At 43.6% G+C, this 12,576-nt stretch overlaps 2 protein-coding genes across 2 annotated transcripts in view; both read right to left on the bottom strand.

The window, feature by feature from the left end:
- Positions 1-12,576, bottom strand: part of LOC144692027 (scavenger receptor cysteine-rich domain-containing protein DMBT1-like) — a 646,815-nt gene that overhangs the window by 153,084 nt on the left and 481,155 nt on the right. The window lies entirely within an intron of this gene.
- The window catches only part of LOC144691319 (NACHT, LRR and PYD domains-containing protein 3-like), a 48,128-nt gene that overhangs the window by 14,883 nt on the left and 20,669 nt on the right, over positions 1-12,576 (bottom strand). Inside the window, 4 exon segments of the mRNA XM_078559321.1 lie at positions 3,244-3,354; positions 5,937-6,136; positions 6,498-6,584; positions 10,656-12,393. Of these exon segments, the coding sequence (XP_078415447.1) occupies positions 3,244-3,354; positions 5,937-6,136; positions 6,498-6,584; positions 10,656-12,393 (2,136 nt within the window).

Genomic DNA, 12,576 nt, shown 5'->3' with positions numbered 1-12,576 from the left:
CAAAGAAACAGCAACAGAGCTGCACAAGGTGGAAGATTAATTATATTAAATGGGTGTCTTAGTAAAGACTCATATGGAACACGTCTGTATGTTGAATCTCAAGCTTCACTTGCACGTTTTGACCAGGTGACAGTGCAGGGACGGTGATATAGTTCCAAGTCAGGATGGTGTGTGACTTCGAGGGGCACTTGCAGTTTCTGATGCATCTGCTGACCTTGTCCTTCCAGGTGGTAGAGGCCACGGTTTTGGAATTTGCTGTTGAAGGAGTCTTGGTGTGAGGCTGCCCCAATGTGGGTCGGTGGTGGAGGGAATGGATGTTAAGTTGGTCAATGGGATTCTGTACAAGCATGCTCATTTACCCTGGATGGTGTCGAGCTTCTTGATTGTTGTTAGGGCTGCACTGATCCAGGCAAGTGGAGAGCATTCCTTCATATTCCTGACTTGTGGCCTTCTAGATAGTTAAGAGATTTTGGGGTGTCAGCAGGTGAGTTACTCACTGCAGAATTCCCAGCCTCTATGGGCTGGGAGGTGGGTGGAGGTGGTGGTGGAGCGGTGGTGAGGTTAGATTCTCTCTTGTTGGAGATGGTAATTGCCTGGCTCTTGTGTGGTGGATTTGTTATTTGCCACATATGAGACCAAGCCTACAAATTCTCAAAGTCGTGCTGCACAAGAACAAAGAAATAGGAGCCGGAATAGCCTGCTCAGACAATATGATCATGGATGACCGAGGGTTTCAACTCCACTTTCCCACCCACTCACCATGTTGCTCAATCCCATGAGGGAACAAAAACCTGTCCATCTCAGGCTTAGAATTATTTATTCAACGATGGGCATCCACAACCCTCTGGGATAGAGAATTCGAAAGATTCATAACCCCTTAAGTGAAGCATCAGTCTTTAAAGTTCAGTAGCCTATACTGAGACTGTTTCCCTGCTGACTGAAGTTAGGGAGCTAGGTAAGAAATTAGCAAGCGCAGCCTGAAAAGCAGTAATCTCTGGATAACTCCTTCTATCCCACACAAGTGAACACAGAAATAGGAGGGTAAGCAGATGAATTAGTGGCTGGAAAGATGGTGCAGGGGAAAGGGATTTAGAATTGCTGGGACTTTGTAAGCAGCTCTGAGGGAGGTGGGACATCTACAGGCCAGATGGATTGCACCTAAACAGAGCTGGAGCTGAGTTCCCGGTGAATTGCTCCTGGTATTGGGGAGGGTTTAAACTAACTTGGCAGGAGTGTGGGAACCAGCAGGTAATAACAGAGAGGAATACAAAGGAATACTGCGAGAAATATATAGCACTAGAGTAGGAAATAATAAGTTATTAAGTCTGTACAGAGTAAGGGAGAAGACACTAAAGTCTAAATCAGCGTTACAGAGCATGTTTGTGAATGCATGGAGTGTGATAAATAAGATTGGTCTGAATGTAGGGTATTCAGGAAAGATAGGAAAGGGAGAAAATGGAATGGGGTGGTTGGAATGATTAAGCAGAATATTTCAGTGCTGGAGTAAGGGGATGATCCAAAGACGACAAGGACAGAATTTATATGGCTCGATCTATGGAACAAAAAAGGTGCAATTACATTGCTAGTCTCTAGACTACCAACTAGGGGAAAGATGGAGAAGAACAAATTTGCAAGGAAATTCCAGAGAGGTGCAAAAATTATAGAGTAGTTATAATGGGGAACTTTAATTTTCCAAATATAGACTGGGATAGTATTAATGTGACAGGCAGAGAGGGGCCAGAATTCCTAGAGTGACCAGGAAATTGTTCTACAGCAGAGTGTTTCCAGTGTGAGAAAGGATGCACAGCTTGATATGATTCTTTGGAATGAGATGGGCCAAGTGGATCAAGTCTAAAGGAGTGATCAATGTATCATAAGGTTTAAGCTGACTATGGGATAAAACAAAGAACAGTCCAGAGTAACAATAATTAATATGGGGAAAGCCAACTTTAATGGTCTATGAATGGGTCTGACCCAGTTAAATTGGACTGTTTGAGCCATTAATCGTCAGCCGTGTCTGGCCTCCCCCATTGAGGATTGGAATATTGGTGGAGTGTTTTCCTCCAGTGAGCTGTTTAATCGCCCGTCACCATTCACAAGTGGATGTGACAGGTGTACAAAACATTGATCTTATCGGTTGGTTGTGGGATCATGTTCTTCTCCCATTAGTTGGCCTGCAAGTTATCCTGGGTTGTAGCTTCACCAGTTTGGTGCCTCATTTTTAGGTGTACCCAAGTCTAAGTCATTAACATATATCAAGAAATGTAATACTGCTCGTCCTGAAGCAACCGGTGGAGAGCTCCACTGTCTGCTTCCTCGAACTGAAAAACAACCATTAACAACTATTTTCTGTTTCCTGTCACTCAGACAACTTTATATCCATGCTGTCACAGTCCCTTTTATTACTTGGGCTTTAACTTCGCTGCCAAGCTAATTATGTGCCTATTAATAAGTTTTATTTTAAACAACACTATTCCCAATACCAATAATAACAACGTGTTTATGTTTCAGATTATTAAATATGGAAATTATTGTCATTGGCAGCTGCGCCTTGAGCTCTTCAGCCCCAAGCTTTGGATTTCCCTTCCTCATTCCTTCCACCTCTCTACCCCTCTCTTCTCCTTTAACACTCTCGTTAAAACCTTCCTCCCTGACTTGGCTTTTAGTTGCCTGTCCTAATATCTCATTTTCCACGCTGCCCAAGTCTGTTCGATAACACTCCTGTGAAGTGTCTTGGGACAATTAACTATATTAAAGCTGCTATATGAATGAAAGTTGATGTTGTTGTTGATGACACCATGACTGATACTAATGATACCGTACAGTGTTCGACATCCTGTTATCAGAAACAACATCTCACACAGTTTCTGAATTTTACTGTTGGGTTATTGGGAGCCACAGACTGTGATAGCTGATTCATTTTGATAGTTTATTATCTGCCTTACCAATATATTTGTGAATGTTTTACACTTTTATTACAAACTGAGAAGCTTTCTAGTTTAAAGATCTATAATGTGAATGTCTAATTAAGCTAAGCTAAAAATGTAAGAATACAATATGGGGGGGAATTTTACTGCACGGGAGGGGCTGTAAAATAGGATGGGCAGTTCACAATCCATTGACTTCGGTGAGGTCTGGAAAATCCCGCTGGCGAGAGGGGCCATAAAATTCCACCATGGGAATTGTAGAAGCAATAATCGTTTTGTCGAGTTTTTAATTCTGAATCATGTCTTTGAGAATGACTTTAAATGATTTTTAAAGGTATTATCCCTGAATTTTGCAGTTTGTCGTAACTCAGGTCCAGGCTCATCAGTGCCCAATTTGTGCTGAGAGGGGAGCTATGAATATGTGAGGCTGTTACTATCCGGCTGGAGATCAGAGAGAGAAACATTTCATGAATCAGAGTAAATCCGTGGTGTTTACTAATAACACTAATACTTGTAGTAATGATAATGTGCATTGTTTATTAGTGACACTATTACTGATAATCATAATACTTTACAGCATCAGACATGCAGTTATTATAAACATAATTCCACAGTCTGGTACCTTGCTGGGAGTGGGAGCGGACCTGCAGGGGCAGTCGGGAGCTGAGGAATGCCTACAAATAAAGACCAGGGAGTGCAGAGCGGCCGACCTTGCTGGGAGTGGGAGCGGAGCTGCAGGGGGCAGTCGGGAGCTGAGGAATGCACCGTTTCAGCTGCTGTCAGGCAGCAGTGGGGGGGTAAAGGCGATTGTGACGTCACAGGAAGCCAGTGCGTTGATTGGACGGTAAGTGCCCAGTGGGAGGGACAGTGTGCAGGCTTAGACTGGTGTGGGAGTTAAGGTAGATCTATAAATAAAAATAACTAAGACTTTGAAATTAAATTACCCGAAACTTTAAAACCTTGAGCAAGGCACAAAACAGGAAACTATAGGTATTTGTGGTGGGGAAGTTGTTAAAATTGATCATTAAGGGGGTGATAGCTAAACACTGAGAAAAACTCGGGTAATCAGGTAGAGTCAGCATGGTTTTGTGAAAGGAAAATCATGGGCAGAATGGGATGGGGGTTGCGTGGGGTCGGGCGCGATCCCGATGGGTGCCCCAGATCGAGGCTGTGCCGCCATTTTACGTGGGCCGGACAATTAAAGCCCACCCAGCGTGACGCACGCCCCCGAAGTGCTAAACGCTCCCTGTGGGGGCAGCGGGAGTGGGGAGGAGGGATTCCCTGAGTCGGGGCCTGCACTCTTTCACACATGCGCGGGTGACAGAGGCAGAAATCTCCCTGAGGCACAGAGCGGCCTCACCGAGATTAATTGTGGAATGAAAGTTTTTATTTAACACAAAAAATTATTTCGACATTTCCCCTCATGAGACAGTGTTTATCAAATGTTTAAAAATGTTTTATTTAATTAATAAACCCTTCATGAAACCTCATCCCGCCCATGGATGAGGTTTTATGAAAAATGTGAGGCCACCTGGACTCTTTGCCTGCCCCCCAACCTTAAGGTTGGACAGGCAGCATTCTGAACTACTTTCATTACTTTCTTAATGACCTCAATAGGCCTTTGACAGTTTGGCTGCTCACCAGCCAAACTGAAAATCTAAATAGCGCGCGGTGAAGCTGAGACTCCCGTCCGATGTCACCGTGCGTCATTTTATGTGATGGTGAGCAGGCCCCACCCACGCTCGCCAACCCGAAAATTCTGCCCACATTTAACCAGTTTATTGGGAATTATTTGAAGGAGTAATATGCACTGTGGATAAAGCGAGCTTGTAGACAGACTGTACTTGAATATCCAGAAGGCGTTTGATAAGGTGCCATGCCAAAGGTTACTGTGGATCTTAAACGCTGGTGGTGTAGGGGCTAAAATATTAGCATGGATAGGAGATTGGTTGGCTGGCAGAAAGCAGAGGATGTATAAATGGGTCTTTTTTACGAAAAGCAGGATGTGTCGAGTGGAGTCCCGCAGGGATCTGTGCTGGGGTCTCAGCTTTTTACAATTTACATCAATGATTTACATGAAGGGAGTGATGGCACGGTCACTAAATTTTCAGATGATACAAAGAATAGGTTGGAAAGTATGTTGTCAAGAGGATAGAAGGAGGTTGCAGATGGATATAGATAAGTTGAGTGAGCAAAAATCTGGCACATGGATTATAACGTGGGAAAATGTGAAGTTGTTCACATTGGCAGGAATAATAAAAAAGTAGAATATTATTTAAACAGAGAACGACAGCAGAATTCCGAGGTGTAGATGGATCTGGGTGTTCTAGTACATGAGTCATAAAAAGTTAGTTTGCAGGTACAGCAAGTATTTCAGAAGGCTAATGGAATGCTGTCCTTTATTAAAGGGAATTGAACAGAGAAGTAGGGATGTTATGCTTCAGTTATACGGGGCATTGGTAAGACCGTATCTTGAATAGTGTGTAGTTTTGGTCTCCTTATTTAAGGAAGGATGTAAATGCGTTGGAGGCAGTTCATAGGTGGTTTCCTGGATTGATACCTGGAATGAGTGGGTTGTCTTGTGAGGAAAGGTTAGAAAGACTGTGCTTGTTTCAACTGGAGTTTAAAAGCGTGAGGGGTGATTTGATTTAAGTGTATAAGATGCTGAATGGTCTTGATGAGGTGGACATGGAAAAGATTTTTCCTCCTGTGGGTGAGTCCAGAACTCGGGGTCACTGTTTTTAAAATTAGGGTTTTTCATTTAAGGACAGATATGAGAATTTGTTTTCTCTCAGACAGTTGTGAGACTGTAGATCTGTCTGCCTCAGAAGATGGTGGAGGCGGGGTTATTGAATATTTTTAAGGTGGGGCTGGATAGATTATTGTTAGGCAAGGGAATCAAAGATTATCAGCAGTAGATAGGAATGTGAAATTCAAAACACAAGCAGATCAGCCATGATCTTATTGAATAGCAGAGCAGGATCGAGGGTCCAAATGACCAACTCCTACTCCTATTTCTTATGTTCTTATGTACTAAACTCAGTTTCTGAATTTTACTACCTAGATTCCTCAGAGCTGCAGACAGAAGTTTCACTCCAGAATCTTTCAGTTTATTATTACTGAGGTCCAGGTTTGTCAGTGACTGGTTTGTACTAAGAGCGGAGGCAAGATCCTTAGCACAAGAAACTGTGAGAGAGTTGTTACACAGTCTGGAGATCAGAGGGAGAGAAAACAGTGGAAATCTGGACAAAATACAGGTAGGGGTGAAATTGGACATGAATGGAGCTGCAGAATAGTCAGCACTGCATCGGCCATCTGCGATATGGGTCTACTTCAATAGTCCTCAATATCAGGTGTTCCTATAGACACCAGAAAATGTGATTTTACCTGTTTTACATCCCTGCCATTTCCATGTCCATTTTCACCCCACTGATTAATATTAATCCTGTTACTGATACTCATAATAACGTACATAGTGCTATTAATAACCAAAATCCTGAAACCAAAAATAAAATACAGTGTCAGACATCCGGTTATTATAAACACAAACTCACACAGTCTGGTACTTACTCCAGTTCCTGAATTTTACAGCCTGGATTCCTCAGGACCGCAGACAGTAGTTTCAATTCTGAATCTCCCAGATTATTATGACTTAGTCTAAACAGAGAATGAGAAACACATTAAAACAGGCTGAATTTTCACAATGGAGGCAAGGAACAGGATTATTTTGGGTCCAAAACCCAGAACCGGTGGGAAAGTGATTAAAGTTATGATTTTTAAATGGGGACATCATTATTTGTCATGGAGACAGATTTCCTGTTCACTTGGCAGCCATCACTGAGGCTGCTGGTTGTCCTGAGGGAGAGATCAGGAGTTTGTACCAAAGCCTCCCACAGCACCAGAGGGAGGTGAGATGTCACAGGGAAGCCCGAGGCTTGGTACCCAGGGCAGGGAATCCCCTCACTTTATCGCTGCCAAACTGGAGGCCATGAGGGAGGGGGCGGGGGCGAGTTCCTCTTCCCCGAGGGGGGCAGGAGGAAGCCACCTCATCATGCAGCAGGGGCTCCACTTTGTTCAGCGTCCTCTCCCTTCACCTCCTCTCTCACAGCCTGCTGTTCCCTCGATGAGCTGTGTCATCCCAGTGCCTCATTCTCCTCAAGGTCCACTCCTCTCTGGAGAGCCATGTTATGGAGAATGCAGCAGATTCCCACACTGACAGAGACACTTGCAAGAGGGGATTGGAGGTCACCACCCGACTGGTCCAGGCACACCAGGGAGTGGGAGCCCTTCCTGTATGCATCTCCCTGGCCAGTCACTGGGTGCCTTGATGGCCAATGGGTACAATCAGTGATACCCTGCCCCTGGGGGAATCCCTGTGTCCCTGCAAGGCCTCCCTGTTATTAAATGAAAGCGCTGTCCAGCTCTGGCTAAAAGTGAATCCATGACCTGTGAGATGGCCTGGTGAGCAGCCACATGTGACATGTCTCTAAGGTCCACACCCGATCCTTGGAAGGAGCCAGAAGTGATGGAGTTCAATGCCACAATAACTGTGACCAGCGCTGCGAGGTATTCAGCATTGAGGACACAGATGTATGTGGGCACTGCCTGAAGGGTCACAATATCCACCATCACTGGGCCTTGATAGCTCCGTCTTCAGCAACAGTTCCAGTATTGAATGTTTGGCCTCTGTTACCTTCCTGCCCCACTTTCCTCTCCCGTGCCTTTCTGATGCCTGGGGTTCTGCCCTCCCTGCAGAGGGTGTTGCCCCTCATCCATCATCTGACAGCTGGAGCCTTCCTTCTTGGAAGGTGGCCTCTCAATTGTTCTTGGCAGCATTTCTCCCTCTTTTTCCCCCACACTGCTGGGAGTGCCAACCCCATTCAAATCCTGAGTTTCCCTCCGCACTGCTGGGAGTGCCAACCCCATTCAAATCCTGAGTTTCCCTCCAAACTGCTGGGAGTGTCAAGCCCATTCAAATCCTGACTTTCCCTCCACACTGCTGGGAGTGTCAACCACATTCAAATCCTGAGTTTCCCTCCACACTGCTGGGAGTGCCAACCCCATTCAAATCCTGAGTTTCCACTCTCCCTGCCACCTCTACAGCACCAAGCCACCTCTTTACTAAGTGCCTACCCCACTGACCTTCTTATCGGGCTGTGGCAGCCACGTGTGGCTCCCACTCTGTGCCCACTTTCCTTCAGATGAACAGGTAAACTGTCCACCCCTTTAGAACTTTAAATCTCAAACCTTATTATCTGCTGAACAAAGTTCTCAACTGTCTTACTTGAGATTCCTGTCCCAACCCGCCTACTCTTGGTGATTCATGATGAAACGAGCATCAGCATCTTGAAATTGACACACTGCCGGTGCCAGTATTCTTGGCAATTTCGCCTCCTCCCTCCGCTGCCTCTGTTTCCCTCCTTCGGGGAGACCCGAAATGTAATTACATTGAATTAAAACTCAATTCAGATTCAATTGTTTTTCCCAATATCACAGGAAACATGGAAGCAACATCAGAAATCAATGCAGAAATTTTACTGTTACTGCAAATTAAATCTATTGGGGGTAATTTGATCTTTTGTTGATAGTGTATGATGGGTGATACTGGATCACCCGCCCATACTACAGCTCACCCGATTTTCCTTTCAATTGAAGGGAAAAGGAAACAGTGAGCAGTGTAAACTGGTGAACAATTCACTATCACTAATTTAACTACTGGTGAATACCACTTTCACCCCTCTCAATGTTTATTAGACAGAGAGTTGTCTGTGTGCAGCATCTAAATGTCCCCCTGTTTGGCCTCAATCCCTGATGATCAGAATTACTCTCCTGAAGCTCAGTGACTGGCCCGCCAAGTTTGAGGAAACTTGTCTCATTTCTGTTCTTCGTTAATTCTGGGGCTTTTATAAGAACGGTCCAATTTTCCAAGAATTAAAGCAATGATTCCATGTCCTTCATAACTCTGTGCATGACATTACTCTGTATAACACCTCGGAGTGATTATATTGTGAAACTCTGCTAACTGTTGCTTTAAAATCCATCCCCCTGGATTTTATACAACAAGGAAATTTTATTCTCTCCCCTTAACAAAGTTGAAGTGTCCCTGTTCTCCTCGTTGACAGGAAAGGGCTGTCCCCCACTTTATTTAGCATTAAACAGGCTCTACCTTTACCGCAGGTGAGACTATTGCTATAGTTCAGAGAAATTTCCGGAGTTTTCCTAATCCCATCGATTTTATGCAATAACCTTTGATGTGGCACTTTAACAAATGCCTCTGGAAATCCAAGCACAGTATGTCTACAGGCTTCCCTCTATCCACTACACATGTCACTCCTTCAAAGAACTTCATTAAATTGGTTATACATGATTGCCCTTTCACAAAACCATGTTTTCTCTTCCCGATTACAATGAGTTTCTCTAGATGCCCAGCTATAACCCCTTTAATGATCGACTCTAACACTTTCCCCACTTCAGACGTCAAGCTAACTGGCTTATAGTTTCCTGCTTTCTGCCTCCCTCCCTTCTTGAATAGAGGGGTTATATTTGCTACTTTCCAATCTGATGGAACCTTTCCAGAATCTAGCGAATATTGGAAAATTAACACCAGCGCATCCGATACCTCATTAGTCACCTCTTTAAAGACCCTAAGATGAAGCCCATCAGGACGCAGAGACTTGTCAGTCTGCAGCTCCATCAGTTCACTCAGCACTGCTTCCTTAGTGATTCTAATTTCACCAGGTTCCTCTCTCCCTTCCACATCTTGATTTCCAGCTATTACTGGATATTGTCAAAGTGTGCTAACTGCTGCTGTAAAATCTATGCGCTGGATTTTAAGCAACAAGGAAAGTTTTTTCTGTCCTGTTACAAAGTTGACAAGTCCCTGTTCCCGTAGTTGATATGGGAGGGGTGTTTCCCACGTTATTCCCCATTAAATAACAACAACATTTACTGCAGGTGCAGCTTTTATGATATTTCCGGGAATTTCCGGGAGTTCCCTGCTTGCAGCAGTTTCACAGATATGGGGTGGATTATCAGAAAATCCTGTTGTAACTGTCCAACTGTCAGTTCTACCAGAGACTTTCCACTCTGTGTAAGAGCCAGTCAATGGTACAGATTCCTGAAAATTCCTCCCAGTTGTCCAGCATGTTTGTCTGCCTTCTGGGTATGAACGTGCAATGGGGGAATTCGAACTTTTAGGTCAGCAGCAGTTTTCCTCATTAAATGAACAGAATTGGGAGTAAATTTAAATAATTTGAATTTGAAAGGTCTTTTTTCGTAATTATCTAAATTTAAGATATTTCACCCTCCCGCCAGAAACAATTTGATTAATTATGATGATATATAGGACTTATTTTCCTTGTGATGAGTACAGCTTACAGTTGATGTGGTTTATAATTATTATTATTTAAGTTATTTTTATCTCCACTGGTGTTTATTATCCTTAGACTATCTATATTATTTTCCCTTTGTATATAATTAGCCCTATTTCTTATCAACAAAATCCCACGCTTAAACTATTTGATTCACCATTAAGTATCCCAACAATTTGTTCTCAAAAGTATTATTCTTATTTTCTAATTTGGAATTTCACACATCTTTTTTTGTAAAGTTTTTTCTGACTCTGCCTCTTTTTTCTTGAACTGGAATTTATTTATTTTTTCATTTATAAGATATTAAATTTTACTTCAATAATCAAAATACGAGCTCCAGGACCAAACAAGCAATTACCTCAAACTCTGATATTTGTACAGAATGTTTTCCAGCCGCTGGAGTCCTTCACACTGAATGTAGCACCTCTGTAGATTGAGGTGTTTTATTGTATCACAGAGTCCAAGGACATGAGACAGGACCACACAGTCAATCGGGGTCAGTCGCAATCCACTAAATGCAAGTGTTCCAACAGATCCCACCGTGGCCTGAGCCAGTGCTTTATTCTGAGACTCAAACAGGTAGTGGAACGTGTTCAGGAGGTTCCTTTTAACAATTTTAGTCCCTCCATTTTGAAGCTGACCGTGAACCTTCTCCTTCACCCAGTCAATCACTCGACAGGTTGTTTGATGAAGAAATGGACTCAGAAACTCCTCCAGGGGCCGAGCTGACTGTGGGGAGGAGAGACCAGCAACAAAACGGGGAAATATCTCAAATCTCCCATCTTCCCCACTGTACGCTTCACTGAGGAGTTTCTGGATGTCCTTGGGATCGGGAGTCAGGAATTGTGCGAGTGCAGCTACAAACTCTTGGATGGTGAGGTGTGGGAACGTGTAAACCACACTCTGGACAGAATCATCTCTCTCCAAAAGTTCCATCAGGAACCCAGACAGGAACTGGGAAGGTTGCAGATTGTACTTGATCAAATCTCCATTTCTAAACACAATCTTCTTCTCAGAGACTCCTGTGAAGGCCATCTCACCAAGCTTCAGGAACACATCACGGGGGCTTTCAATCTCTCGGCCATGGTTTTTCAGAATGTTGTAAATATAGTAGGAATATAGTTGGGTGATGGTCTTGGGTACTTGCTGCTGTTTCCTTTCTCTTTGTGTAAAGAAGGGGCCCAGTGACAGACCGAGGATCCAGCAGTAGGAAGGGTTGTAGCACATGGTGTACAGGATCTCGTTCTCCTCCACGTGTTTGTAAACAGCTGCTGCCACTGCCTGATCTTCAAAAAACTTGTTGAAATATTCCTTCTGTTCATCACCAACAAATCCCAGGATTTCAGCCCAGACACTGATCTCAGCCTTTTCCAATAAATGCAATGCAGTGGGGCGGCTGGTCACTAGCACTGAACATCCTGGGAGCAGCTTGTGCTGTATTAAACTGCACACCATGACGGACACTTTACACCTGCATTCAGGATCTGTGCACATGAACTGAGGTTCTGTATTTCTCCGATTGTCAGCAAAATCAATCCTGTCCTTGAATTGATCCAAACCATCGAATATAAGCAGCAATCCCTCTAGGTTCTTCCAGAACTCTCCCAGAACATTCCCAAAGTAAGGATAGAAAAACAGTATCAGATTCCTCAGGTTTATTCTGCAGTTAATGGTGTTCAAATCCCGGAGTTTAAAACTGAAAACAAATTGAAAGTCTGGGTATATTTTCCCAGTGGCCCAGTTATAAACCATCTTTTGTACCATTGTTGTTTTTCCGATCCCTGGGACTCCACTCACTGCTGCTGAACTCCCAGATTTGGATTTTCTCAGGGAAAAACTGCTCTGGAACAATTGATCAGTTCGGATTTTTTCCAGTTCTCTCCGGAGATCTTTCTTTCTCCACTCTTCATGGTCCCAGCCTCTTGCCAACAGTTCATGTTCTACAAGTGTCCGATCTCGAACATTAGAAATGATCGTTAGCTCAGCGTATCGATCAATCAGCTGGAAAATCTTAACCTTCTCCTTTATTAGGATAGTGTTCACTCTCAATGTTTCAGTTTGTACCCGGAGGATCTCATTGTGTTTCTGTTCAACACCTTCAATTAAAGTAGACAGTAATGTTAGTTGTAATAACATAAAAGGCTTCTCAATATCATTTTGCTGAATAGATTGATTCATTTTACGGTTTCAATCAAAGTTTCTGCTGGAATTAAAGCTCAATTATTGGAAACCTCGCTTGAAAGTGAGCAATGACCAAGAAAAATTTAAAGTCGTCACTT

Source organism: Cetorhinus maximus, chromosome 16 (genome assembly GCF_964194155.1).
Source record: "Cetorhinus maximus chromosome 16, sCetMax3.hap1.1, whole genome shotgun sequence".
Lineage (NCBI taxonomy): Eukaryota > Metazoa > Chordata > Chondrichthyes > Lamniformes > Cetorhinidae > Cetorhinus > Cetorhinus maximus.
This window is presented reverse-complemented; position numbering and strand designations above follow the sequence as displayed.